This window comes from Strix aluco, chromosome 5, assembly GCF_031877795.1.
Source record: "Strix aluco isolate bStrAlu1 chromosome 5, bStrAlu1.hap1, whole genome shotgun sequence".
NCBI classification, from domain to species: Eukaryota; Metazoa; Chordata; class Aves; order Strigiformes; family Strigidae; genus Strix; species Strix aluco.
Window position 1 is genome coordinate 30,476,212 of NC_133935.1, and position 27,837 is coordinate 30,504,048.

Genomic DNA, 27,837 nt, shown 5'->3' on the forward strand with positions numbered 1-27,837 from the left:
CGCTGTCTCTCACAGAGCCACAGAGGCAAAGACCTCACAGAAGCCATAGCAGCTGGAGCAAGCAGTCTCCCACTGCTTGGGTTTTTATTCAAGCTAGGAAGCAGTGCCCATCAGTCCAGCTTGAAGGAGGTGACCCTGAAGCCTCCCTTGATGCTCATGTAGCTGATCTTGTCGTAGCAGTGTCGGTTGGGGAACTCCACTTCATGCCCATCTGGTAGTTTCACTTGGAATTTGTCTGCCAGCATTTCAATGATGACCTGGGAGAAAAGAGGGGAGGAAGGGCAGGAACTGGGGACAAGGAGACTAGGAGGTGAGCATCCAGGCAGAAGGCCTGTTACACATGAGGGTTGGACCTGGACCCTACAGCCTTAAGCAAGATGCTGGGGGCTGAGCTGAGGGTGATGCAGGAAATAAGCAGTTGACATCAAGGGTCTAAGCTGCTAGATAGCAGCTAGATAGACCTGGGGACAGGATCTCTCCTGGGGCTGCTTCAGCTACTCAGATTGTAAACTCAGAGCAGTTAAACCCAAGTGTGTCTTTATATGCCACACGGCTTAGATCTGCTCTGAACAGGGCAGAATAAACCTGTCACCCCAATGCCCTCAGCAGCTGCCCGTGACCAGGAAAAAGAACCTTCACTGATAAACACACACAAGCAGACAGGACAAGAACGCATCACTGATCATTGCAAATTAAAGGGATTGTTCCCCAAAGCTGTCACCTCGCCACCCTTCCCCAAGAGCCAGCCATGACTAAGGAAACAAGCTTCCTCTCCACCACAGTAGGAAAAGGACTGGTCTTAAATGCAGCCCTGTTAATGTCTTGGGACATCAGATGGGGTGAGACAGAAACTAAGATAGGATCCACAGCAGCAGGGAATGGAGGACAAATTGGCAGCATGGATTCAGGATTAGTGAGGACAGAAGAACTGAGGGAGAGGTTTTTGGACATTGCTCCGAACTCTGGGTTGTCTTAAAGCCTATGTTTGCACAGGAAGGAACTAGGGAGAGAAATAAGGTAAAGAGCAGCAAGATCCTGCTTCCTGGAGGTCCCCTTTACCTTCATACGTGCCCCTGGTACACTCACTTGCTGGGTAGGTATGGGGGTCAGAAAGCACTTACAGCCTGAGACAGACAGAGCTCATGAAAAGTTCCCAGAGGAAGCACTGGGGTTCTGAAGGAGCGGTGGAAATGGCAATCAGGACCAAAACTGCAGAGGATGAGGGGCTGTTGGGAGGGAGCAGGAGGCATTGGATGGGACTGGGAGTACTAGGGTACAGGAATCCCCCCAGCACACACACCCCCTACAAGAGCACACCAGCACAAACCCCTCACCTTGATAGTGGAGCCCTTGGAGAAACAGAGGTGGTTATCACGATGCTCTGCCTGCCAGGCCTTGGAGCACCTGGAGTTGCAGACAATGACAGACTCATTGAAGCGGGGATTGAAGTGAAGTGCCAGATCCGAAGAGCTGCAGCCGAGATTGATGCTGAAGCTGTGGGTGAACAGGAGGAAGATCAGCTGCATGGGCAGGGCAGGGTCTTGGAAGACCTGAGATCCAACACACAGCTCTGCACCAAATTTCTCCATCAGTGTTGCAGGTGCTTAATGCCTCCTGTTTCCTCATTCTGCTCAGGCACCAGGAGAGTTTGCATGGTGGTGGTGTAGGGGCTCCCCTAACACTGAACTATGCTCATGCTTTTTGTACCTGGAGACCTTGGAAAACCACCTCCCTCTGCATCCCACCTCAGTCCTGGCAAGTTGAGGTGGTTTCTTTGTACTTACCTGTCAGCATCATCAGATATCTTGCCCTTGACCTTCAGGGTATCCCCAGTCTTCATATCCAGGTTGAATATTTCAAATTTTTCCTAAGGCAGAGAGAAAAATACTCTGCGGGGCTCCTTCAGCCATTCCTCCCCTGCCACTGCAAGTGAGAAGGTGCTGCTTGGAGAAGGTGCCCCAGCCAGGAGGACATCTGCTCTCAGACAGATTTCCTCTCATGGCCAAAACCCCTCCATGCTGGAGGTCTTGCTTCTCATGCAGTGAGGGAAGAGCAGGCTGAGTGAAGCCAGCAAGCGAGGAATGACATCAGAGAGAGAGGAGATGAAAACAGGCTTGTTCTCAGCAGAAGACAAGGACAGCATGACAGCAGAGGTACAAAGAGGGTTAAAGCAGAGGTGCACAACCCAGGGTTTGGTGGGCAGCATCGCCTGCAGCCCAAGCGATGCAAGAGGTGAAAACAGAGGTTGCTGTGGCTTGCCGGTCCCTTGCTTAGCCTTGCTGAGCTGGGGACCCTGGGTGACAGAGAACAGGAGCAGCAGCCCTTACAGCCATCTTCCTTGGAGGGTAGAGTAACCAGGCAGGGAGCCACCAGCAGTTTAGCTCAGAAACGCTTCACACGGAAGACCTTACATCCCCAAACTTCCTTGTGGCTTACACATTAACAGCACCCCCGCCTCTGCAAGGCTCCACCAACTCCTATTAAGCCAGGAGACTTTGATCCAAAGAAATAGCTTCCCTATGTACACTTCCTCTCATTAGGGACTTCAGGAGATTTAACCAATTCCCAGCCTCCTCGGTGGGCTCCCAGTGGAGGGACCACCACACACAGCCCTTAGGGGTGCTACTCCAGACACCACACAGGACAAGCGTCTTACCAGATGGCCATGGGGGTGTGACCACCATGTTCACTTCTTTTCTGCATGTAGAAGTTCTAACAAAAGAAGCATTCCGGCTCCTTCCTTTTGTGGCAGGGGGCAGCCCCCGAAATCCACACCACCACATCAAAATGGTCCCCACCATCCCTCCCCACGGTGCTCTGAGGAAGGGCTACAAGGGGTTCAGAGGAGAGGACAGCCAACACATCCCCTCTAGATGACATGAGCTATGAACAGTCCTTTGCAGGAGTGACATTAGTGGCATCTCAGCTCCTTCCCTTCTTGTGGCTCTAGATTCAGGCCCAACTGCCTGGATTGCAGTAGCAATACGTGGGAGCTCTCTGCAACCTCCCATCCAAACTCCATTGAGACCCAAGCCTTTTAGTTTGAGCAGCCATGCACATCAGGTTCAGTAGCCCCACCCTCCCTAACCCTGGGACACAGGAATGTTGTCCTCACAGGGGAGCATCACCCCTCCTGTCTGCTTCCCAGGTAAGAGCTATGAGTCAGCAGACAGTGACATTCTGTTCATTTGGTTGAACAAATAGGTGGTGTTTTACCAGACACCAGAAGTCAGTGGGAAAGCATGAGGGAGGAGGAGGCCAAGGCTCAGGAGACCAGCAGTCCCTCAGCCCCCCTCCCAAGCCCTGCAGAGAGTAGCTGAGTGCAGTCATCCTGCTGCTGGACAGCCAGCTGGAAGACAGCTTCTGCCCTTCCCCAAAACCTCCTGAAGCAAACAGAGGTAAGTGCTGATAAGCACTCCTTCCCTGGAGGTGTTTCCTATTAGCAGAGGGTCATAAAGCCCAGCAGGCTTGGGGAATTTGTCTGCTGTTGAAGTCACTGAAGCTGTTGGTGAAACCTCCCCGGGCTGAGCGTGGAGCCAGCCAGAGCAGGTGCTGGGGATGGTGGTTTCTGGCATCGGGTCTCTTTGCCGTCACACTGCTGTGTCCCACCCGCACACACCTTCACATCACCCTGCTCCCCAGCAGTCATCCCAGAAAGAACACAGAGCCCAGAACCCCCCTCTCAAAATATCAGAGCATCCCACTGGCTTGAAAGAAAGAGGTTTCTTTCCAGCAACTCACATTGTCCCTTTGCAGGGACAAGGTCAGTACAAAGACAGTTTGCGTAGCCACCATCAAGATTAGTTAGCTGAACTCACTTTAAGCCAGCCAGGAGAAACAACCCTTCTAGAACTCAAGAGATTACCTCCCAAGACAGATCCTAAACTCGGTCAGAAAAATCCTGTCCTATGTGGCTGGCCAGGGTGACACAGGAATTTTATGGCAGAGACAAGACCCGGGTCCCAGGCCAGCAACGTAGAGGAGCCTTCCCCCCACTTCCCACACAGAGCAGACAGAAACATCACTCTCACTGGGATTTATCCACTGATCCCACTGGCAGAGCGTGAGGCTGCCCAGGAGGGAGAGCAACATGTGTCTGAGGGATGGGAAAAACTACCCGCACAGAGAGTTATGTGCAGAGCCACAATTACCACGGATGTGAGAATATGCAGGGAGGGAGACAGGTAGGAAAGAGGCCCGAGCTGCTCAGAGAGGGGCTGTGAGATTTTATCAAGTAACATTAACCCCCCTCCTACAATGCTCAGCAGGGGCGTTCACCCCCTTTTATTTGCCACTGGGAACAATAGTGGGAAACCAGGCAGCAACTCTGCCAGTGCTGGTGACTTCCTTCATCTGCAGAGCCGAGTCTCTGCATGGTCACACACCAGTCCTGTGCAGGGGTATGCAGTCTCATGCAAGGGTATGTGCTCCCCACATAGGAAGGGGCTGAGACTTTAGGGACTCCAGAAGAGCCCAAATTCTCCAGTGCAATTGGAGGTGGTGATTGGGATGATGAAAGAAGGGTGAAGGGGACGGGATGATACTTCCCTGCAGACACTGCAAAGCAAAAAGCATGGGGAAACAGTGATATGACGGGAACGTAAATCCCAAAGAAAGAGGAAATCCGGCTAAAAGGCATCTGCGAAGGAGGTGGAGGGTCTGTGCAGTGAGGAAAATATAAGCAATGGTTGTGGAAGCTGGCAGCCACCAGTGCAAGGGATCCAGGAACCCTTCACCCCCAGAGAGATGATCCTATAATAGGGTACCTGCCTGCAAGTGTCTCTCCAGGGCCCCATATAGACATTTATCCTGGCCAGAGGGCAATTGGCCTGTACTGGTGTAGGATGCCCATGTTCACACTGCTGGCATCAGGAGAGGCTTTGCTGAATTCCCAGAGGGTGCCTTGGAACAGCAGAGACCCAACAAGCAGTCACTGGGGTGAGGGTGGAGACCATGACCAACCTGAGGGCAAGGCGAGCTTCCAACAGGGAGCAAGCAGGCCTGCAATTTTGCATGGAGAAAACCAAAAAAATCATATTTTAAGGAGGGAAGAGACCAATTCAACCACGTTGGCTTTCAGCCAGAAGGGTGGCAGGGCAGGTCCTCTGCAGAGTGCTTTCACCCCATGAAATGTGGCAGCTCCATTTGCAGAGGTCCCATAAGGTAGGGTTTGGGGTTAACAGTCCTTCCCACCCTTTCTGCTAGTCCTGGGGAGATCTCAGGCCACTAGGAGCACCCATGAGATCTAAGGACCCTTAGGGTGGATCCAGACAGCAGCACCTCATGTACCATAGCCTAGAGCTGCCACCTCTACCACAGGGCACCCACACAGCTGTTGAGAACAGACTGAATGCCACCTTCCCCAGCATGCTGCCAAGATCCTCGGCAGCATCATTGCTGGCAGTAGTATTTTGTTTTCTTACTCGGGCAGGAGATAAGCCAGCTAGGTATGAAGCCCTGAGGAAAACCACAGGCTTCCCCACTTCCCAGCCAAGGTAGCCCAACCACCCCAGCTGTGAGAGGTTTCTCAGGGCCTTTTGTGGCAGTGGGCAGCCTTCAAAATCCCCACCAGCACACCAAAATGGTCCCCGCCATCCTTGCCCTGAGGAAGGGCTCCAAGGTGCTTGGAGGAGAGGGCAGCCAACACATCCTCTCTAGACAACATGAGCTATGAACAGTCCCTTGCAGGTGTGACATGAGTCATCACCAGACATGATGCTCAGCCCAAAAGGGAAGAGGGAGAGAGGGAAAGGTGAGGCAGCCACACCCGGTGCATGAATGTGTGTACCGCTGCCCCCCTATCAAACCAATCTCTGCAAAAGGAAGCGAGAGATCCCCTTAGCACCCTTACAAAAGGGTGTGGTTTCAGCTCAGCACTAGACATCAGAGAAGCAGCACAGGAGGAGGACACTGCAGAGGGGAAAAGGTGCCTGTGTCCCATTTTGCACTCAAGGCACCAGGGAGTCTGTGCCGTGGACTGGGCATTGGCGTCTGCTTGAGGCAAAGGGAGCTGGAGAGACCGACCATACATTCTTTCTTAGAGTGGCAGCTGCTCACTCTGCTATTATTTCCTACTGCTTCATATAATTTGTACTCCACAGCAAGCTATTGTCCCTTTCCACTGGCTATTTATTTCCTTGAATAGCCTCTGGGGAAGGATTTCAGTGCAGGAATAAAGAAAAAAGAAAAACTCCACACAATAAATATCAAGTGGTGACCTGATTTAAACTGTGTTCTCTGACCTCATCTGGGCCCTGATTGTGGTTCCTCCCAGCATTTGAGATTAAGCCACGTTTCTGCCTCAGTTTCCCCCTTTCATGAAGCCTAGGTGGGGAATGCTCCCTGCCTTAGAGGGGTGGATTTCAAGAAGCTGAGCTCTGGATTTTCAGAGGCCAGGGCTCAGGACACCTCGTGATGGAGCTGCACAGCCCTCCACCTACCAGTCACAGAAATTCCCATAGGTTTGGTGGGATTGGCTTCCCCTTTAGTCAAGGGGTGTTGGTTTACCTCTCAGCAGACAGTGCTGCAACCTTCACCCAACTGATCCCTAAGCTCTGACAGCCAGCCAGCTTCCTAATGGAGGAGGACAGAGAGAACAAAAAGTACTTACCTCAGCCAAACACTGAGGTAAGCAGGAGACTGGATAAGCAGGTCTGTGGATCTGGAGGGTGTGTACAAGAGAGGATTGTCCAGGAGATGCAGGAGAAGACAAGGCAACGATGAGCACAAGGAAACTGGTGCCCATGAGCACTAACCTCATGCCTAAGAGGTTAACCAGAGCGGGATGGCTCCTCTAGGGAAGTCGTTGAAGTCTCTGCATTCGGATCAACTAAAATGAGAAGGAACAAAGGACCAGAGGTGAATCTCCTGCCACCCCTCATGCCCCAGCTCCCTGACAGTGCATCACCTGGAACCCCTGTGGGAAGTATGGAAGTAGCATCCATGCTCTGAACCTGGGGGCAAGGGATTAGAGGGCTATCAGCCTCCAATAGACTGTCCACCAGCATCACCACCCTTCATCTGCAGAGTGCAATTTCTCTTTCTTAGGATGTGGGGAATAAGGAGGAAGAACAAAGCTAGATGAAGAGCTGAAATGTGGGAAAAAACCACCTTTCTTCAGGACTAGGGGCAACAGTGGAGGGAACCTGCACCAAGCAGTGGAGCAGATCAAGAGCACAAGGGAGGGGGTAGCCTCAGACTCCATCTCTCTCCTTACCCTGTCAGAAAGGTGGCGGTGACACAGTGACTGGCATCTCCCATCTCCATGGGGAGCTCAAATGTGCTCTAACAGATGGTTTTCATCCCCAGGGCGAAGTTACGTCCTTATACCTCTGCAGGGGACATCTCACTCGGGCAGCTCTGAAGTCTGTGGCAACACTTCTGTGTGCTACAAGTTGTGCACAGAGAGGGGAGGAAGGTAGTTCACGTGCATGGGAGCTGGTTCATAAGGCATCAGGGTCATTTCATCAACACAAGCAGCCAGATGAGTCACGTCTTGTGGGTCCTCAGCTTGCCTGAGGGGCAGGAAAATGAACAGAACCAGCAGAGAGTGGGGAAGGGTGGTCAGAGGACTGATTACATGCCACCCAGTTCTGTTTCCAGCCTTCAGTTCTCTAATTCTTTCCCTCATGGGGGCATGCCAGGAATGTGTGTTGTGGAAAAGGCTTTCAAAACCACATCTGGAGATTAAAAATGCACTTTTGTTGAAAGCTTCCCTACTGGCAAAGAGAAGATACATAGAAGGCTCATGGCTTCCCCTGCTCCTGGACTTTTGGGATCTCCCAGCTTTATCCAGATTTGCTGGATGAGATATTATTAGCTTAATGGGAAAAGGATCTTCCAAAGAGCTCTCCACAAAGGATCAGCTTCATGAGGTCTTATGCTCCACTTCCATCTTGTACCAAGAGATTAAGATCTCCAACAGCTTTATCTTACCATTGAGTAAGGAAGATGGCAGCCCCTTCATCTTGCACATAGGGAAATTGAGGCACAGATACCCACGTTCACACCCAAAAAAACCTCTTCTTGTTTAGATTCTCATCTTAAAGCTCCCACGGACAAGTTTAAAAAAAAAAAAAATCAGCTTGGCAAACCTGTCCTAGAAGCTAAAAGGAAGGTGGGCTCCCTTGGCTAAATGGAGCTCAAGTATCAGAGATGCTGATCTCTCACCACAGCATCTACTATCAGTAGGAGGTACTGAGCATTCAGTGACTCTGAAAAAAATCAGCCCTTGGGACAATTAAGTCCAAAAACCAGAGGCATTCAAAATGAACGGATGCCTTCCAACAGTGGAAGCCAGGGGACTTCCGAGATGCCCCAAGCCCAACTCCCCTGACTTCAAGGGGACCATTTCCCACAACAAAGGAAGTGTGAGGCCAGCTGGCTGGAACTCACATAAGCAAAAAGAAACATAGTGTTGCACCATACACAAAAGGTCCATGGGGACCTCCCTCCATTGAGCTCTGAGCAGCCATCCCAGATTCAACCCCACAGGACAGCAAGGGTATGCAGTGAGAGTGACTGCCCCATCCCCACACGTAGTGGTCCATCCTGCACAGGGAGAACAAGGCTGCTGGCACTGCATGACTCACTTTGAGTGTGAGCCCAGGCGGGTTGGACAACTCTGAAGACTTGCAGGAATTCTTCAGACAAGCAGAATCCATCTGAGTCACACACATGAGGCGTGATGCCAAGGGTGGCTCATCCACTGGAAAAAAAAAAAAAAAGAGAGAAAGAATGCTAAGGGAGAAATAGCAAGTTTTGAAAAGCCACAAGAATTAACAGCTCATGGGCTGGAAAGAAGGGGAGAAAGAAAAAAAAAAGGTCTGTTCTCCCATGTTCGCATCACTGAAGTCAAGTGTCCCTCATCCCTGCCAGGAAGCAGCAGGCCACTTTAACACCCATCAGCTTTGAGAGGGTCTGAAGGGGCAACCCACCCTGGATCTAAGGCCATGGCTGAGGTCTGCAGAGGAAGGAGCTGTCAAGTCAAAACTATCTGTTGCTCCAAAATCAGCTTGAACAAACTCCCTTTGATGGCCCTGCAAAATGAAATGGTAAAAACCAAACCAGATGGAAATGGGAAAGAAAAGCTGCCAAAAAAAAGGGAATCCACATCCCAAAATGACTCAGTGCAGGAAATGGGCATCTAAAGAGGGAACTGCAGGCATCTGAAGGAGACCTAAGAAAAGACCAGGCCCACACAGACAACTCTCCCTGTTCCTCTCCTCCCCCCTTCCAAAGCAAGCCACAGAGAAAAGAGTGGATGGAGCCTGACCCGCTGAAAGAGTGCCAAAGACAACCAAAGTGCAGAGGAGGTCTCAACTCTCACTGGCACAAAGAGTGCTAAATTACCTTTTCCCTGCTTTCTTGTGAGGAGCTACAGCCACAGCCTTGCTTAGAGTTGCCACCAGGTGAAGGAGCTTTTGAAGCCAGCACCTGAGCCTGCTAGGTCATGGCACTGTCCACACGGTACCGCAGGGAGCAGGGCAGCAGCTGGGACACCTCGTCTCCTTTTCCAGCACTATACTGGGCACTAAGGGACACCCCATGCATTTGAGGACACCCTGTTTTGCTGACCAGTCCCATATGTGCATCCTGTCCCTCCTCTGGCTCCTGTGAGCCTCTGCTCCTGTTTCTGACCCATCCCATGTAGCCAGTAGTACATAAACGCTCACTTGACCACAGTGGATGTTTGTTTTGCGTTCCCAGCAGGCATGCTAGGCTGTTGCCTCTGGCTCTCTTTCCCTTCCCTCCAGTTTGTGTCTCTTCCTGCTGTCCTTACTTTTCCCACCAGTGGCAACACAGCCAGGCCAGAACCTGGCTGTGTCTCTCTGGCTGACCCCAGGTTTCTTTGCACTGCTCCCCCTGAGAGCTGCCCAGTAGCAAAGCAGACACCTGACTTTAATTGCAGTCAGATTCCTGGATGGAGAATGCTTGCTCCCGAGAGGGGTATTACAAACTAAATGCTTTGAACACAACTCATACCAGACAAATCTTATCATATCCCAGGCTAAATAGCCCCAAACACTGCTATCCACCATGAACCAAACAGACTTGCCAAGCCAGGAGATCTGATAAGAACAGTGCAAGGAGGACCAGTGGCTGCAACTGCCAGGCAAGTTCCCATCTGCACACAGATAGCTTATCTCTTCTGTCAAGATGGGACATGCATCAATGTCTGCTGCACAACAGCAGGGAAAAGCTAGTGGAGACCTGCTCTCTGGTACTGAACACACATGTAGCACTCCTTACAACACCGTCCCTGAGGAACATCTCTATTACTCACTCAGTCTCGTTAGGAAAGGGGTGGGAATCTTTCCTGCACAGCTCCAGCAGAGATGCAGCTCCCCAGGCACCCAGCTCAGGATGAGCTGAAGAGTGCCTAGTGTCTACTCTGGACACCAGCAAGCTGCTGGCAGACTGCAGGAGCAGCACAGCAGCTAGAGGATGGCTGGACGGAAGAGGTCTCATAGCCCACTCCTAAGCCACGTGAGGACACTATTGCTTTTAACCGCATCGACTCCCAGCATGCATCCTCTTCCCGAAATTCAGCCAGAGCACCGCTACGGGGAGGCAAGCTACTCAAGTTGCAAAGCTACTTTGCGTGAGGAAGGAGGTGGAAAGAATAGCAGCCTCTGCTGGGAGCATCTCCTCCTCCTGCACAGAGGAGGACTTGGGCTGCAGATTGAGGATGGCAAAGGTGCAACGTGGTTGCGGTGAGACACAGACTGTGGACACTGCCTTTGAAATGCCCACTGGGTTGAGAGCAGCAGCAGCGTGCTGCTTGAACATAGCCCCTCCAGGCAGGGACAAGGAAGAGGCCGTTGGGACGCACCCAGAGGTGTGTACCTGATCCTTCCTCTGGCTGGGGAACTCATCCATGAGCAGCACATTAAGTGGGAGATACACGAGCTCTGTCCCTGTTCTGCCCCCTGAGTGAGTTCCCAAGCCTGATGTAGTTTGGGGTGGCAGGGGAAACAGGACAGAGGTGTGCATGCATGGGAAGCTCTTGCAGAATCATGTGCTCCATGGACAATATGATGGGCTCCTTGTTCTGCCTGCCTGAGGCAGGAGAGCCAGTGGGGCAAATTCAACAAGTCTGTGTGCCCAGGCCTGTCTGATTCCCTGCATCCAGGAGCTGGCCCCCACACCCCCATGACCTCATGCGCTTGGGCAACGTTTCCTAATAGCGTCTCTCCCACCCCACAAGTTAGGAGGTCAAATGTGGCCAGTGACCACTAGCACGGGGTGTAGGACACTGAGTCACAACCCTGTGTTCAGCCATGTCCAGCAGACAGAGCATTTCCCAATTTCAGTCTGGTGCGCACACCCTCCTACCCCACACGCTCACCTACAACCTGTTGTGTGACATTTCCCATCTTCAGAGAGGGAAAAAGTGGAAAATGAGGGGGTAAATATGCAGGCTGCAGGGGACTGCACTTCAAAAGCCTGCCTTCAAGAGGGATCTGGGTTTACAGGGTGTAGCTATTTCACTCTTGGCCCCAAAAGCAAGGAGCACAGCACAGCTCCCATCCATGGGGTTAAATGCTCGGCGACACCAAGGTCCTGTTGGGAACAGTCCCCAGTCCATCTTGTCCCCAGCTGTGCCTCCTGGGTGCTGCATCACTGCTAGCTGGCACAGCCCAAAACCACGCCAGGGAGGGTGCTAACAACCACATGAGCCATCATCCCGAGGCAGCACTCAGGCCTGACCCTGCTCTTGTTGTGTTTACTAAGACAGGCGAAGCCAGAGGGACCAGAAAGGAGCCTTCAGAAGGCCAGGCCCACCCTCAGGAAATCTGCGTATGCAGACTCTGCATCTCCCTCCTCCTCCTGGGTCATGGTTTTCTTTTTATTCCTAACCCTACATCAACCATGCCCCGGCACTGGGTTCACTCCTTCCTGCTGCTCCTTGCCGCCTCCAAAAGTGGGGCTGAAGCTGGCTGCAGTGCCAAGCAGCAGAGGCCAAGCAGCCTGGCTGGAGTGAGAGAGTTGCTGGACTTCCTCCTCCTGCCATTTCACAGTCCGGACTTAAGCCAGCACTGAAGTTTCCTAGGGAACCTGAGGCAGCTGCAGCCAAAGCAGGATCACTGGCAATGAGGGATTTTCAAGCCCAAGCCAAAACCCATCTATTCAAGCTCACCAGCTGCCAAACCTGAGCTAGCTGCACAGCCGAGCACACGTGCATTTGGCGCAGGGGCACCCCGCAGCGGGAATGCCTCCCCCCTGTGCCGCGTTGTAAAAGAGAGGCTGCACACGGCTGCGTCTCTGAGCTCCCCGGGCGGCTGCTACGCTAAACATCCCCGGCAAACGCTTCACTAAGTCACACTTCATTGTCACTGCAATGCAGGGATGTATTCATCATCCTGGCCTGGGGATTTGCCGCAGCTGGGCTCCCTGATCTGTTCCAGGATGCCTAGCTTTGTGCCACCAATCTCTGCTCAGATCATGTTTGGATGCCTGTGAAAAATGCCTTTGCAATAGGATTTTTCTCCTTCTCCCTCCTGCTGTTCTTTAGAGCCAAACTGTACCTCAGCAAAATCCAGGCTCTTAAACCACTTTTTCCCAATACTTGTGCTTTCTAATGACGCCTCTTCCATCTGCTAGCAATAACACAGCAAGTCAGGGCTAGAGCAAGAATGGGTGAATCTCTTCACCTTTTCAAGTGCCTCTCAACACCTGAATCCCAAGTGCACTGTATCGGTAGCGGATCTGTTCCTGCCTGGAGCTGATCTCATCAGCAGTGCAGTGAATGACTTCATCAAGGCTCCCTCTTGCGGGCTGGGGGGCCTTCAGTGCACTTCAGCCCCATAAATATAAGCAGCTCTCTCTCTAAACTGGCAGGTCTTCCTCTCCCTGTTCTGTTTTTGGCTTACCCAGATACAGAACCTATCAGCCCCCAAGCCATGACTATGACTTCTGTCCTGTCGGTTTTCTTTCATCTTTGCCTGCTGCTGATACTGTTCCTCAGCAGCAAGAGTATTCCCATGTTCTCAGAGCATCCCCTGACTCTCCTGGATTCTCTTGGGAAGACACTTGGCCACAGCAAATCCAGGTGAGCCTTCCCCAGGGGTAACAAGGCACTGCCACTCCCTGCACTGGCCAGGAGGGCACTGCTGCCCACTCAGTCGAAGGATCAAGACACCCCTTGAGTTGCCCAGTCTGGAAGGAGGGCTCGAACACAAGGAAGTGGAAAGCTGCACAGCTCACCTCTAATTCTGGTATTTGCTTCTCTCACTTGCTTGTCCCGCTGAGCCAGTTGCTCTGACAGAACCAACTTGGAAAGGAAATTTAGTATATAGAGGTCAAGGCAATTCCCCAAAGGAACCAAGTGCAATTATCCCCATGCTAATGACCGGAGAAACTGAGGCAGCGAGTATAGCTGTGCCCTTCCTTGAGTCTTGCTCCGAGACATGCTTAATTGCAGAGATCTAGCCAGCAGGTTTTCTGATCCCTTATCCAACATCCTGTTTCCTCATTCTGTTCCTGCAGTTGTAGAAGGATGTCTTTGATCACCGGGGACAGGTCTTCCTACAGTGAAAAGGGAAACGCTGAAAGAAATGGAAGGGAGCAATCCTGGTGAATGACTGCATACCACAAGAAAGTGCTGCATATGAAAGGGAAGGAGACATTTCCTATTAGATTAAAGGAGCTCAAACCTGCTCTCCCTCTAGAGAAGTATGCAACTCTATACTTGCCTCTCTAATTGCAACCCTCCGCTGGGAAAGGTGCTTAAAAGTATTGCGAAAGAAAGGAGATTAGCCAAGGTCAGGAATAGCAGGGCTGCAAATCCAGAGGATTGCGTAAGAGATGCGTGGTCTGAGGTGATGTCAGGAGAGGTGCTGCCAGCTCTGTTCCAAGAGAAAGTAGTAGAGGTAAAACTGAGCCCAAAATCCCAGGAACTGGCTGCTGCAGTCAGTCAGAGCAGGAAAACAAGAAATGGGAACAGAAGACCACGGTACCAAGCTTCAGGAAAGTGAAAGGTCTCCAGGAGAATGCCTTGCCAAGGAAAGAAGAATGTGACAGGGGAAAGGGAACCTCACATCATGGGCCAGAGCCGACGACCCAGCAGGAAGCCCACAAAAGCTCTCGCTGCTGCACACAAGCCCATCTGAAAAACATCACAGCTTTTGCATAAACACACAAGGCAGAGAAACCAAACAAACACTGGGACAGAGGGAGGCTGACAGGGTGGTTCTGGCTGGCTGAAGATGACCTGGTGGGTGGAAAACCCCTTTCCCAAGCGACGCGGCCACTCCTGCAAGGCCGCCTTCCCTTCCCAACTGAGAGGGACTTTGTTTGTTTTGCGATTCACCTCGACTGTACAGGCAGCAAGAGCTATCTGCTAAACCCAGGTTGATCAGGCAGCAGCTCTCCTGCCTGCTGCTGCCCTCTGCGGGGCAGTCTGCGGCAGGGCCTGCCAAAACTGGGATCCCGCACCCCTTTGCCAGCACAAGCTTTCCTTTCACCAGGACGCCAACTACCCAGGCCTCCAGCTTGCACATAATCACCTTCCTCTGCAACTGGCTACGAGCTAATTATAGATCCAGTATTTTCATTCTGGAGCAGTGTTAATTACAACACGGAGTGTCTCACTGCATCCAAACCTAGTTTGAGATTCCAGCTGTCGTTAAAAATAAATCGAGGAAGAGGAGAAAGGTTTTTGCTCACACATCATCTAGCCAGTGTTACAGGGAGCAAAATTCAGACTCAGATAGCTTTCTTTGTTGCCCTTAGGGTTCTTGTTATATGGAAAGCAGATGTAACCGAAAGGGAGACTCCTAAATCTATGAGAAACAAAAGCAAGGTTTGAAAGGCCGCTGCTGACACGACTGTTATGCATGAGTTCACTCGCCATTGTTTGCAACCAGCTGAAAAGAGGTGCAGCCTTCCGTTCATCCTAGACATGCTAACCACTGGGTGTTGCCAAAGAGAGGAAAATAAACAACCTTGAGACTCAGACAGATCGAAACCTGAGGAAAAGGGGGCTGTGAAATACCAGACTGCAAAACCACTCCTTCAGAGGCATGGCTTTGTGGGTTAGAGAGAAGAGATGCATGCCTTCTATGCAGATCATACATGACCTAGAAGAGCAATATCTAGGCCTCAATCTCCTAAAGATGACTTAAGGATTCTCAGAAAAATCAGAGAGGTCGTAATGACAGGCAAGGCTGACTCATAAGATTAAAATAACCTGTGTAAAACCTGCCTGAACACAGCAGAGGAAAGGATGTGGCAATTTACTATGAAAGGCACTTAAAAAAAAGGCTTTGTGATGCAAGGCAGTAACAGTTAAAAAAAGAACTACATTTAAGTGCCAAAAAGTACTTTATAATGGCCAAAAAAATCCCCCCTAAAACAATGGCTATCCATAAGGAAAAGACATTAGGTGTGACATCAGGGCAGTTCCCTTGCCTGCCATCTGCGGGATTAGCACTGTAAATGAGTAACCCAACACAGGACCACTCTGACTCAGACATCCGTCTCCAGGATTAGGTGCTTTAAGGCTGAATAGGCTGTATCATACTCTTATCACAGAGGCTCCAGCAGGGCCAGCCCCAGCGGGCAGCTTTGAGCACCAGTGCTGAAGAGGCACTCAAGGGACTCTTCAAACAGGTGGAGGCCTACACTCCCAAAGGTCATTGAGTTGGCACCTTTTGCCAGCATTATTTAAAAAGAATTTAAATCACCACAGGAACACGGGCACACCGTTCCTTCCAAGACCACTGGAGCACAGAGAACACAAGTGGTATCAAGTGACACAGTTAGGGCTGGCCTGAATTACCACAGCTGCAAGGAGAAAGAGGACAAATGGAGTTTATGTTCCTGGAGCCCTTAGTTATTTCCAGGGCTTTACCAACTGCCCCCGCTTCAGCTGCTCTGCCAGGCTGGAGAAGGCCGGGCCGGGCCCTGCCAGGCGAAGACTGGCAGCTATTTAAAGATGACTCGGGCCAGGGCACGGGCGTTCTCTTACTGCTATTTGTAATATCTCCTAAGCCACCACCCGCCCCCTAGAGATGCCATCCACAGCCACCAAAGCGTGAGAAGCGCAGGGCCCGGGCCCGCTCCCCTGCGGCCGGGCGGGCCGCACCGCACCGCGCCTGCGCCGGAGCCGCCGGGCCCGTGTCCTTTCAAAGGACATGCAGCTCCGCGCGGCGGAAGCGCTCGGCTCCGAGTCGGAAGTGGCCTCACCTGCCAGAGCGAGGGTTCTTCCGGGCCGGGCCGGGCCGGCGCGTTTCCGCGAGGCAGCCGGTTTCCGGCCCCCGGCCGCTTTGCTCTCCCGCGCTCTCTGTGTCCTTTTCCTGGAGCCTTCCGCTTCCTGCCCCGGGCTTGCGCCGTTCCTTCCCCTGCGCGGGAACTCTATGGTGGGTTGGGGGTGCGTTTCGGCAGGGGGCGCGCTGGGAGCGGGGGTGGCGCTCTGTGCTGCCGACTTCCGGCGCTCTATGGTGAGGCCGTCGGAGCGGCGCTCTAGACGGGGCGGTGTGCTCTTGATGGCTCGGCGGCGCCGGGGCGGGCGGGTAGGCGGCGGCGCGGCGCTGCCCCGTTGAGGAGCTGGCGGGCGGGGCCCTCCGCCATGGAGCCCGAGACGCTGGAGGCGCGCATCAGTGAGTGCGGCTGGGACCACCTCTGCCCTCTCCTCCCCTCCCTCTCTCTGACACGGCCCGGCCGCGCCGCCAGCGGGCCCCGGCCGACACTGCTGGCGGGGGGGCGGGAGCGAATAGATGGGGTGGGGTGCAGGTATTTTGGGGGGCACTGGGGTGTTGAGGGGAGGGGGGGTGCTCACGGGGAGGGGCTGGGGGTCGCACGTAGCGAGGTGTCAGGGCGGAGCCACCTGCGTGTGGAGGGGGTGGCTTGGGGCAAGTGGGGGTGTTGGGGCCTCGTGTGACGGGGGAGGTGGCCGTGGCCATGGCTGTGGGTGCACCTGGGGCCTGCGGATGAGGCCCTGCAGCTGAGTGTGGGACAGGGAGTGTGTTGGTGGATGTCTGTGCAGCAACGGTGGGTCAGCGTGTGGTGGTGGCGGCGGCGACAGTTTGTGCACAGGGCTTCGACAGGAACGTGCCAGCGGACACGAGTGTGCCTTTGCTTCCATGTCATCTTCAATCAGTGCATCTGGTGGAGTTGGCAGGGAGGGAACAGGAGCAATATTGCCCTCCTGGGGAGATTTTTCTCACTGTCCCCTTCTCCCACCTGCAGACAAAGCAACAAACCCCCTGAACAAGGACCTGGACTGGGATGGTATCAATGCTTTCTGTGAGCAGCTCAATAAGGAGCTAGAGGGGTAAGTGCTTCGTCCTTTCCCCAGGCTGCTCTGGGTCACAGGCCTGGGTTATGATTTCCCACCTGGTAAAATTTGGCAGGGTTGTCCCAAGAGCTGAATAGGCATGAAGCCTCTCAAAGTGGGAGCAGGGGGTGGGTCCTGGTGCACTAACAGAAGGTTCCCTCAGGGTTTTGAGGTGTCTTGGTGCTTTATCAGTACCTTAAACTTGCAACATGCTTTTCAACCCTGGATTCTCAGATAGAAACACACGTACCAGGCTTTTCATCAATAACCAGCTAGTTGCTTTTTTTTCCCCCTCACTCCTTCCAGTCCTCCACTTGCTACTCGACTTCTTGCCCACAAGATCCAGTCTCCGCAGGAATGGGAAGCTATCCAAGCCCTCACGGTAAGAGCATCTGCAGGCTGGTAGAACTAGATGGAGGGCTATGGTGTGGAGTTGCTCCAGTTTGACTGGAGGAGCACGAGAAGCTTTGAATTCCCTCTGAGAAAGCCCTGGAGCACCTGGGCCCTTGGGTGGGAGAGGGGCTGAAGGTGGTTCCGCAGTAGAGGACGGGTGACTGGTAGGAAAGGTCTTGTTCCTAGAAAGGATCATAGCCTGTTGAAGTTGATAGGAAGCTTTCTGGTTTATGTTGTGGTGGACTTGGCAGTATTAGGTTAACAGTTGGACTCAATGATCTTAAGGGTCTTTTCCAACCTAAATGATTCTATGATTCTTAATTGTGTTGTGGATCCACGCTGTGAAACCCTGGTGTTTGTGAGCTCTCTAAGGGTATCCCCTTCCATGGGCAGTTGAGCCATCTCTGCAAAGACTGACCCCAAAGAAGAAAAGCTTCTTGCTTCCCTTTGGGAGGGTGCTTAACCACCTGGGAGGGAGATGAGGTGTCCCTCCATGCTGCTGTGAGGATAGCCACAGGCTCCGTGACTAGTGAGGAGGGAGCTGGCTCCTGAACCTGCTGCTGACCCCATGCTGGGGCTCATCCGGCCCCTCTCCCCAGGTGCTGGAGTCCTGCATGAAGAGCTGCGGCAAACGCTTCCACGACGAGGTGGGCAAGTTCCGTTTCCTCAATGAGCTCATCAAAGTGGTGTCACCCAAGGTGGGTCTCAGGGCATCATGCTGGAGGGGACTGGAACCTGGTGGCAGGAGGGCTTTGGGAAGAAGTGGTGGCTGAGCAGAAAGGTCAGACACCCGCTGGGATGTGGGGGATACAGGACAGTGCTAGTACGAGATTTAGTCCTTGTTCCCTGATGAGTTTTCTGGTGGGAAGGTGAGCTTTCACCCCTCTGCTCCAGGCTGATTCTTGATGCAGTAAGCTGAGGGCCAGCTAGACATGATGCAACCAGCGCTTGTGAGACTACTGACCACACATGTGTGCCTGAAGTCATCTTCCCGGCATCTCTGCTGGGATCTGTCCATGCTGCATGTGCTCAGGAACCTGCCCCAGCTTTGACGTTGTGACCATGTCTCTCTGGGGTGTCCCAACCCGGCTGAGATGTTCTCAGAGGGCAAGCCCAGGCCTAGTCAGTGGTGCTCTGGCAAGTTCATCTGAAGCACCAAGTCATTACCTGCTCCTCTGCTGATGCTGCTGTTCCTGCAGCAGAACAAGCTGTGCATGCGCTCCTATTCAGCCAAGGCAGTTAACACCAGCAAGTATAGAGTTAAGGGAACACAAACTGAATATGACTAAGGAAAACCTTCGTCTGCCAGTCACAGCTTGTGATCTGTGATGATGAATAGCCAGGGACAGTGACAGCAGCATCCTAAAGTCCTCTCGCTAGGCACCCTAGAGAATGTCCTCTACCTTAAGCCACTGGCCTCTGGTGGCATGTGCACTGTTTCTACCACCAGTGCCCCCAGCAGACCCACAGGAGAAGGGTGAAGGATGATTTCATGGCAGGGGGAGAGCTGTAACGTTTGAACATCTCACTGCTGGGTGCTGGTCATCTAGGGCTCACCTAGCTCTGAAGAGTGCCAGGCACTTGTGCTGGAGAGTGCCCCTGCGAGAGAGGGCTTGGCCGTGCCCTAGGGACTGTTACCCACAGTTCTTCCCCTCCCAGTCCCACTGTCACCTCGTTCCTGAAGGGCTGCCTTGCTGAGCAGCTTCTGTTAACAGTACCTGTTCCTTCAGAAGGTGACAGAGACCTGCCTGAGCCTTCCCACCTGTCCCTGCATGTTGCTGAGGGGCTGCTGGTGCAGCATTTCTCCCACCTCTTGTGTTTCCTGTGGTGAAAACCAAGCACAGCATAAGACGTGTTGCAAGGGCCTCGTGAGCTTTCCTACTTGCTTCCTCTTTCCCTGTCCTTGTGCCGTTAGGAACGGTCTCACTTCTCCTGGGGGAGGGGAGGAGAGGAACAGGCCAGGCTTGCAACGGCTCAGATCAGCTTCAAGCCGCCTCTTCTCTCTTCTAGTACCTTGGCAGCCGGACACCGGAAAAAGTGAAGTCAAAGATCCTGGAGCTGATGTACAGCTGGACTTTAGGGCTGCCTCACGAGGTGAAGATCTTGGAAGCCTACCAGATGCTGAAGAAACAAGGTGAGAGGTAGTTGTCTGGAAGGGGAAAGTGGACAGACAGTTTGCCCTCCCTCATTTTTTGTCTGGGCAGAATCCGAAACAAGACTCTCCCTTTCCTGTGCCCAGACCCAGCACATCCATCAGTCTGGCTCAGCACCAGGGGCAGGTGAAGGAGTGGGTGCCTTGGGGCTCTTAGCGGGGCAGAGGGAGTTGCTGGTGGTCTGAGTTCCTTGATGGGTTGGACGGAACATCTGCTTGCTCCTACAGGAGGTGGGGCACTGGAAAGGTCTGGGGTTGAAGGGCTGCAAGTGCTTTGGCAGTTGATGCTGGGTTTTTCTAAGAGGATATTTATGGAGAGTGGAGGGCAGTTCTTCCATGAAAATACAATCCAGGATCACAGGTAGCGGGAGCAAACCCACACACCCTCAGTTCCAGCTGGGTTTGGTGGGCCATTAGGGAAGCAAAGACCTATGTGGCAGTGCTGTCACCCAGTGGGTGAGTCCTCCCGACCTCTCCACTGGTGTCTACTGCAGGAATTGTGAAGTGCGACCCAAAACTGCCTGACGATGCTCCTTTTCCGCCACCTCCCCCTCGGCCCAAGAACATCATCTTTGATGATGAAGAGAAATCCAAGGTAAGGGCTCTGTGCAAGGAGAGGCACAGTCAGCAACATCTTCCCTGCTCCAGGATCTCCTGACCCCCTGAGGTAGAGATCCAGAAAGAGTCAAGGCCCCTGCTCCACATGATGTCCTTCAGAAAATACATCACAGGAATACTGAGGGCCTGCTCCAAAACCGTGACAAAGGAAACAGCCAGAGGTGGGACATGTGGGTCTGTTTGACCTTTGGAGTGCTTAGCTGCAGGATGGTGCAAAGGGTGAAGTGCTGACATTAGTGCAGCAGGTTCTGAGAGGTTTGCTGCTGTGCACTCTCCAGGCTTCTAAGTTATCAGGCCATGAGGTTTAAATCCCAGCCCCAGATGCTGCTGCTGTTATCTCTTCCCCACCCCCAGCACTGCAATCTGCTTATTGCCCAACTACTTGTACCCTCCTGGACCCACGTTATATTGCCTTTCTATCAGAATTGTCACCACTCGGACAAACCCCTGCATTATCAGTGCTGATACATTTAAGCAAGTATTGGGCCCCTCTGGGTCTAGTTCTGCAGCAGAGTGGTGATGCCAGTTTGCTGCAGGGGATATATTTTGCCTCCATGGGTCACAGTGTGCACATGAGGATATGTAGGTGGCCAGTGGGACTGTTCACTGACCACGGAGGGGGAGAGAAAGCAGGAGATGTCCCTTTTCACCAGTTGTGCGTGCGAAGGGGCACATGAAGAGCTCTGAGGAGGAGTCTGTTACAATCCCCTGGCAATTCCTGCATAAACCAGGCTTTCTCTCTTCCTCAGTACTAGTGTTGTTGTACTCCATGCATGATGCATAATGGGCAGGCAGGAGCAGGTTTTGCTTTTTCCCTTTTTTTGCTTTTTCCCTTTTCAGGGAAAGACCTCTCTTACATAACCAGGACCACGACAGGAAAAGGAAGACCAGTTGTACTTCTCTCCCTGGCCTCCGATAGCCCACAAGCTCCTGTGGCTGGGCTTTCAAACGGCTGGCATTGTCCGCTGCCTCTGCCAGACATGAGTTTGGGGCAGGGGTAACTACTGTCTCCGGTGTTGCAAGAGTGACTCTGGCTGCCACCTCAGCCTGGGCTCAGAGGTACCTTCTCTTTTGCAGATACTGGCTCGTCTCCTGAAAAGCTCCCATCCTGAGGACCTCCGGGCTGCCAACAAGCTCATCAAGGAGATGGTTCAGGAGGTGGGGCTGGTGAAAAGGGGAGCTGGGGGGTCATGGTCTGGGTGGCAGTGGTTGGCACCGAGGGAGCAGTGGCTCTCTGTCCTCAAGCAGATGTATGGAGCTTCTGCCCAAAATTTTGCAGCGGCAGCTGCTAAAGAGTTCTTACATGATTTCTGCCATCCTTTGGCTACTTGGAGGAATGGCTCTGGGCGCTTTGTGTGTCCCAAGCCCTGCTGCAGCACTAGATCTGCGGCAGTTCCATCCCTGTTTGGCAAGTGCTGGCCCAAAGATGATCTGGAGTTTTCCACTGGAGTGGGAGCTGTTTTGAGGGCAGTGTTGTGCCTTAGGAGTTGGTGTGTTGGCTGGCCCAGCCTTCTTCCTCTCCAAGTTGCAGACAAGAGCAAGGACATCCTTCCCCATGTCCTTCCCCTCCAGGATCAGAAGCGCATGGAGAAGATCTCCAAGAGGGTGAATGCCATTGAGGAGGTGAACAACAATGTGAGACTGCTGACAGAAATGGTGACAAACTACAGTAAGGGGGAGACAACAGAGAGCAATGAGGACCTAATGAAGGTGAGGAAAGCCCATCCCAGCATCCTCCTTGGGCTTAGCAGAGATGGGTGACCCCATCCCCCCCAAGTTCCTCCTGCCTGTTTTGCACCCTCAAATGACCATCCTGCTGCTTGCCTCAGCACCCATTTCTCCTCTCCCCCAGGAGCTGTATCAGCGCTGTGAGCGCATGAGGCCCATGCTTTTCCGGCTCGCCAGTGACACAGAAGACAGTGATGAAGCTCTGGGTAAGCGTATCTGGCCTTTCTCATTCTGTCCCCTTCTCCCTTCATTTTCTTTCAGGGAGCCTGTGCTTAGACTGCCCATGGCATGGCATCTATCAGCAGCTGCAGCTCTGTTTGGGGTAATTACTCACTGTAGGTTAGCTAGTCTATGGCTTGGTACTAAGCAAGGGCACATGGCAGCAATCAGCAGTGTTACAGGCTTCTTCCACTTCACTGTAGGAATGAATGATGCTTGAGCTTGTCCTGCTGAGACTGCCGTGAAGGTGTCTGTGTACCCTGGTGCAGTCTGCAGCAACAATTGCAAAAACACTATCTGTTACCAGCTCCTTGGGCCTTGCTTTGAAGGAGTAGACAGATATGGGGTATAAAACTCACTCTGTTTCTTCACAATTTACAAACTTACTTCCCACCTACTCCATTTCAGCGGAGATCCTGCAAGCCAATGACAATCTGACACAGGTGATCAATCTCTACAAGCAGCTTGTTCAGGGAGAAGAGATCAATGGGGAGACAGTGGCTGCTCCCCTTCGAGGTGAGGAGACTTGGGGAATGGGGACAGGCAGGTCAAGCAGAGGGACCCTATTGCTGGTTCCCTGCAATGTAGGAGGGGATTGAGGGAAGTGGAAAGGTGAAACCTGCAGGAGGTCAGAGTGGGGCTTGTGGAAATGATTGAGGCATGAAGAGAGGGAATTGGAAGGGAGAGCAGAGCAGGAGTTCCCTTTCCCAGGTGTGAGGAAGGATGGGAGCTGGCATCAGCACACTGGATAAGGCCTGGATAAGGTTTCTGTCTCTCAGTGTTTCTTCTTTGCAGGCAGCACCTCAGCACTTCTGGATCTATCAGGCCTGGATCTTCCAGCAACAGGCCCTTCCTACCCAGCCTTGCCCACCCTTTCAGGTGGCTCAGCAGTTCCCATGCCTGACCAAGCTGGTTCTGTGTCCTTGCTGGATGATGAACTCATGTCTTTAGGTGAGAAATCCAGAGCAGAAGCTCTTTATTCTCTCCTTGACTCTGGACAGTCTGCGTGGATGGTTCTCCTTGTGGCAGGAACATGCATAAGGGAGAGCTCTGGGAGAGGTGAATAATGAAAGACCAAGAGGTGTCCTTCACTAAGTGTGAGGGAGGAGGGAAAGACCCTGCTATGATTCTGAACCTCAGTCCTGTGGTGTTTTCCTGGCTAGTCAGAGAGAGCCTGCAGGGATGTGCCCTCTGATTTGCTCTGGGAAAACTGACCTGGCAGGTACATCGAGAGTGATGCAATGGCCATCCCAGATGGGATCACAAGGGTGGATCACCCCAAGCTCCTCATGTTTACTCCTTGCAGTTGAAGTCACGAGCTGACAACAGATGCGCAGGACTTCCAGAACTGCTCACATGGAAATCTTGTGAGGTGCCAATCTTAGAAGGCTCTAGAGTCCTGCTTTTCCCAACAAAGTGTTTGTTTCCTAAGAAAGGCCCTTTGAGTACAACAGCATGAAGTAGACAGTGTTGTCAGTCACGCTTGTCAGCCCAGTAGTATTCATTTCTCTGCTAACTGCAGTAAGAACTAGAGTGTAAATGAGGATCTCTGGGCAGAAGCAGCACGTTTCACCCTCATGGCTCTCCCCCATGCAAGGATTAGGGCCAGAGATAGAGACCACATTGGTGGTTCTGGCCTGCTGCTTTTGTGTCTTATTCAGGCCCTGTTTAATTCTCTTACCCACTTGGTAGCTAAGCTTCATGTTTGCTTTTACCCTCGGCAGGCCTGAATGACCCAGCACCGCATCCTGCCCAGGCTGGTGACAGCAGTGGCTGGAACAGCTTCCAGGTAATGTGCTGGGAGCCAGGGCAGAGGGTGGGAAGGGTGGTGAAAGCAACAAAGGGAGTAGGTAGGGGAACGTTCCACATCTGATGGTTGGTGCTGATATGTGACCCTGCTTGGGGGGCTCTCCTGTGCACTCTTTTTACAGTCATCGGATAGCAACGAGCTCAATATCACCCCTGTCGCAGTAACACCACCAGTCAAAGCAGATGTTGGCGCATCCTCCCCCAAACCTTCTCCTTTCACCAGTGGCCTGGATGACCTGGACCTCCTGGGCAAGACTCTGCTGCAACAGTCTTTGCCTCCAGAGTCTCAACAAGTGCGATGGTAAGCAGGGGTGGCACAATCTCGCATGACTCCCCATCGTTTCCATTTCTGCGGTGCTGGACACAACATTCCAGTGCCCTGTTCCACTCCTTGCTGTCTCTGTCTCCCTACAGGGAGAAGCATCAGCCACCCCCACGGCTCACCTTGAGGGATCTCCAGAACAGGAGCAGCTCTGGCACCGTGGCCCACAATCCCAGCTCTCTGCCTGTGCTCCAGAGTGTTTCCCCTAACCCCACGCTGCCCCTGACCTCAGAGCTGCCTGCCCCTGCTACTCTTCCAAAAGCTGCCACCACAGCAGCAGGAAGTACTGCAGTCCCGCTGCGGCCTCCTGCCACTGCGCTGCCCCAGGAGATCTCACTGGCCAACATCACTGTGCCTCTGGAGTCAATCAAACCCAGTGAGCTGGGGCGAAAGAGGGGGGCAAGCCTGGGGGGAACAAACCATGTGCACATGGAAGGGAAGAATGTGAGGAAACTTCTTGCTTGTTGGATTTTGTGGAGGTTAAGGAGGCATGGTGTCTCTGTTACTTGTGTATGGAGTTTGGGTGATGGGGAAAGGTTGCTGCAGGGCCAGTTGCCTCCTGGCTGACTGCTGGCTGTCCCTGCCTTTCCCACAGGCAGCATCCTCCCTGTGACGGTGTATGATCAGCATGGCTTCCGTGTCCTTTTCCACTTCGCGAAGGATGCCCTGCCCGAGAGGCCTGATGTACTTGTGGTGGTGATTTCTATGCTTAGCACGGCCCCACAGCCCATCCGCAACATTGTCTTTCAGTCCGCCGTCCCCAAGGTAAGGCCGCTTCTGGGGCTGAGGTTCCCAGGCTGGGACAAAGTGTGATTCTGCTTTTGCAGGAAAGGCAGGGTCAGTGGAGAGAGCTTTCTGGGGCTGAGAGTGAGTTGTGTTGCCTTCAGATTAGCAGGAACCAGCACAATGCTTTTCTCTTTGACTAGGCAGTGGAAGCTCCTCAGATACAAGAGCAGGGCCTCTGGCTGCCAAGTCCCTCTCTCTCAGGCATGCAGGATGCTCTTCTCTCTCCCTAGGTGATGAAGGTGAAGCTACAGCCTCCCTCAGGCATGGAGCTGCCGGCATTCAACCCCATTGTCCACCCCAGTGCCATCACACAAGTCCTGCTGCTCGCTAACCCACAGAAGGTAACAGCACCATCCCTGGGGCATGAGCAGAGGCTGGTCTTGCTGCCTGGATAAAGCCTGCCTACCCTGTCCCTATTTCCTCTGCCCTCTGCAGCTTCCAGGAGACCTGAATGGTTGTGCCTCATGCCCTTCTTCCCCTGCTTCTGACCGCTTATACTTTCTCCCCTGTCTCCAGGAGAAAGTGAGACTACGGTACAAGCTGACCTTCACCATAGGAGAGCAAACCTACAATGAAATGGGGGACGTGGACCAGTTCCCTCCACCGGAGTCCTGGGGAAACCTCTAGGGCCACACATGGCAGGCACTACACTGCAGAGTCCTTGGGAAGCCAGCCCTGCAGGGCTGGAGCAGCCTGAGGAGATGGGGAGGGCGGGTGGGAGGCTGCTGCTCATGCTCTATTCTCCAGATGGCCAGGCAAGGGCCAGAGGGAGCGTGCCTCAAGGAGGAGAGCAGAGACACCAGGAGATGTTCATCCCACAAAACTAGCAGTGGAGTGGAAAGCTTAGTGTGGGTGAACAGTTGCCTTCCCTGCTCTTCTGAAGGCGACACTCCCTCCCCACTCTGTCTAGCTTCTCTTCTAACCCTGCTTTTCCCCCTCTAGGTGCAGTGGGGAACAAGGATGGGGAGCTTTAACAGCCTCAGCCTGGGGCAAGGCCTAGCAGAGGAAGATCCTTTTCCTTGTCTGTCTCCTCTGTGCTTCCCAGCCCTTCAACTGCTTTGTGTTCTGTGGTGCTCCCTCTTGTCCCCCTTACCCCCTCCTTGGAGTTGGGCCCCAGGGGTTCCCGGTGTGGTGGGATCATACTGGAGCTGGTGTGGAGCAAGGCTGGGCAGGGACTAGGTGTCTCTCTTTAGGGGGGGTCAGGGGGAAGTGATCTTCCCATATCTCCCTCCTTTCAGCTGCTTAAGTGCGTTGGTGGGAGGTGGGCCCTGGGGTTGGACCCCGGGGTCAGGGAAGGGATTGCTCCATGCCCTCCCATCCCCTTCAGCTGGAGCTCCTGGGCACTGAACCGCTGCCGCATGGAAGCCCACACCCTTCCCGTGTGCTTTATCTACCACAGCAAGCTTTGGGGAGTGCTGCTGGGCTTTGTCCCGTGTGCCAGCCCTGAGAGGGGCGTGCTCTGAGGAGGTGAGTCTTCCCCTAGCCTCCTTCCAGACAGGGAGAGGAAGCAGCACATGCTCTTCCTCCCCAGCGAGCTTGGCGAGGCAGGGGGCTGGCTCAGCTCGTCAGGGTCTTCTCACGGTGGGGGTTGGTGATGGGCTGGGGAGTCGGGGAGCGACTGCAGCCCAGCCCAGCCCATCATCAGGGGCACCACTAAGCTCTGCACTGGGAGCCCAGCGCTGCAGTGGGGGGTGGAAGGGGGGGTTACAGCTGTGCCTTGTGCACCTTTGCCCACAGCCGTGGGCAGGCCTGGCTCCCTGCAGCGGGGAGGGGGTTTGCCCCAGCTGCCTGATCACTGTGACACAAGAGCGGGGATCTGCAGGCACAGAGGAGACCGGGGGTGGCACGTCCTGAGCAATCCCCATCCCCATGGGATTTGCAACCACAGGAGCTGCTTCCCATCCTTCAGCTGGTTTTAAGAGAGCCTGATCTTAAAAGCAGGGGCAAGCTGCGCCCTGCATCGGCTTGCTAGAGGTAGGAGGAGGCCTGTGTGAGATGGCAGGGAGTGGGTGCCTCATGCTCTTGGCTTGGGGGCAGGGAAGGTGAGGTGTCTCGGAGCTGGGCGCAGCAAGTGGTGGAGAAGAGGGGGAAGCAAGGTCTTTATGCTGGGGTTCTGCTGTGTCTTACTTCCCTTTCTGGTCTCTTTTCAGGGTTTTGTATGGATTCTTTTCTTTGCAGATCTTGTTTGGTTCTTGAACAGACTTGTATATATTTTCAGTGCAAAATTCTGTAAATGGAAGAAAACAAACAAAAAGATTTAAAACGAAAACGCCCGGCGCGAATAATCTGCTGTATTTATGGGAAATAAAGAGTTCTTTCCTCACCCTGTCTTGTCTCCCGTTTTACCCAAGGAAGGGTTGGACTAGATGATCTTCAAGGTCCTTTCCAACCTAGATGATTCTGTGATTCTGTGAATGCATTTTCCCCTCACCTTCCCTGACCCCCAAGGAGCTGTTTCCACCCTGCAGGGGGTTGTTTCCAGCTCAAATCCTGCCCCTGCAACCCTGTAACTCATCCCCCAGTCACCCA

General features: G+C 53.3%; 2 protein-coding genes across 7 annotated transcripts; one reads left to right on the forward strand and one right to left on the reverse strand.

The window, feature by feature from the left end:
- Positions 1 to 34: 34 nt before the first annotated feature.
- LGALS2 (galectin 2) lies at positions 35 to 16,315 on the reverse strand. 4 transcript variants are annotated; one of them, XM_074826596.1, is made up of 5 exons: positions 16,192 to 16,315; positions 8,592 to 8,707; positions 1,785 to 1,867; positions 1,335 to 1,494; positions 35 to 257 (listed from the first exon to the last, which is right to left on the reverse strand). In XM_074826596.1, exons 2-5 carry the CDS (start codon positions 8,676 to 8,678, stop codon positions 111 to 113), a joined length of 477 nt encoding a protein of 158 aa, XP_074682697.1. In that variant the 5' UTR covers positions 8,679 to 8,707; positions 16,192 to 16,315; the 3' UTR covers positions 35 to 110. The 4 variants fall into 4 exon arrangements, with proteins under 4 accessions (XP_074682697.1, XP_074682699.1, XP_074682696.1 ...); XM_074826598.1 differs by lacking the exon at positions 16,192 to 16,315 and adding an exon at positions 13,210 to 13,335; XM_074826595.1 differs by lacking the exons at positions 8,592 to 8,707; positions 16,192 to 16,315 and adding an exon at positions 6,611 to 6,749.
- Positions 16,231 to 27,631, forward strand: GGA1 (golgi associated, gamma adaptin ear containing, ARF binding protein 1). Of its 3 annotated transcripts, none has more exons than XM_074826594.1 (17): positions 16,231 to 16,364; positions 17,194 to 17,278; positions 17,588 to 17,663; positions 18,274 to 18,372; positions 19,685 to 19,808; positions 20,321 to 20,421; positions 21,522 to 21,602; positions 22,017 to 22,154; positions 22,297 to 22,378; positions 22,800 to 22,907; positions 23,187 to 23,342; positions 24,116 to 24,180; positions 24,323 to 24,501; positions 24,615 to 24,898; positions 25,118 to 25,287; positions 25,539 to 25,649; positions 25,825 to 27,631. In XM_074826594.1, the coding sequence occupies exons 4-17, from the start codon at positions 18,289 to 18,291 to the stop codon at positions 25,933 to 25,935; spliced, it is 1,794 nt and encodes a 597-aa protein (XP_074682695.1). In that variant the 5' UTR covers positions 16,231 to 16,364; positions 17,194 to 17,278; positions 17,588 to 17,663; positions 18,274 to 18,288; the 3' UTR covers positions 25,936 to 27,631. The 3 variants fall into 3 exon arrangements, with proteins under 3 accessions (XP_074682695.1, XP_074682693.1, XP_074682694.1); XM_074826592.1 differs by lacking the exon at positions 16,231 to 16,364 and adding an exon at positions 16,443 to 16,604; XM_074826593.1 differs by lacking the exons at positions 16,231 to 16,364; positions 25,539 to 25,649; positions 25,825 to 27,631 and adding an exon at positions 16,443 to 16,604 and having other exon boundaries at positions 24,615 to 24,966; positions 25,118 to 25,273.
- Positions 27,632 to 27,837: the final 206 nt, after the last annotated feature.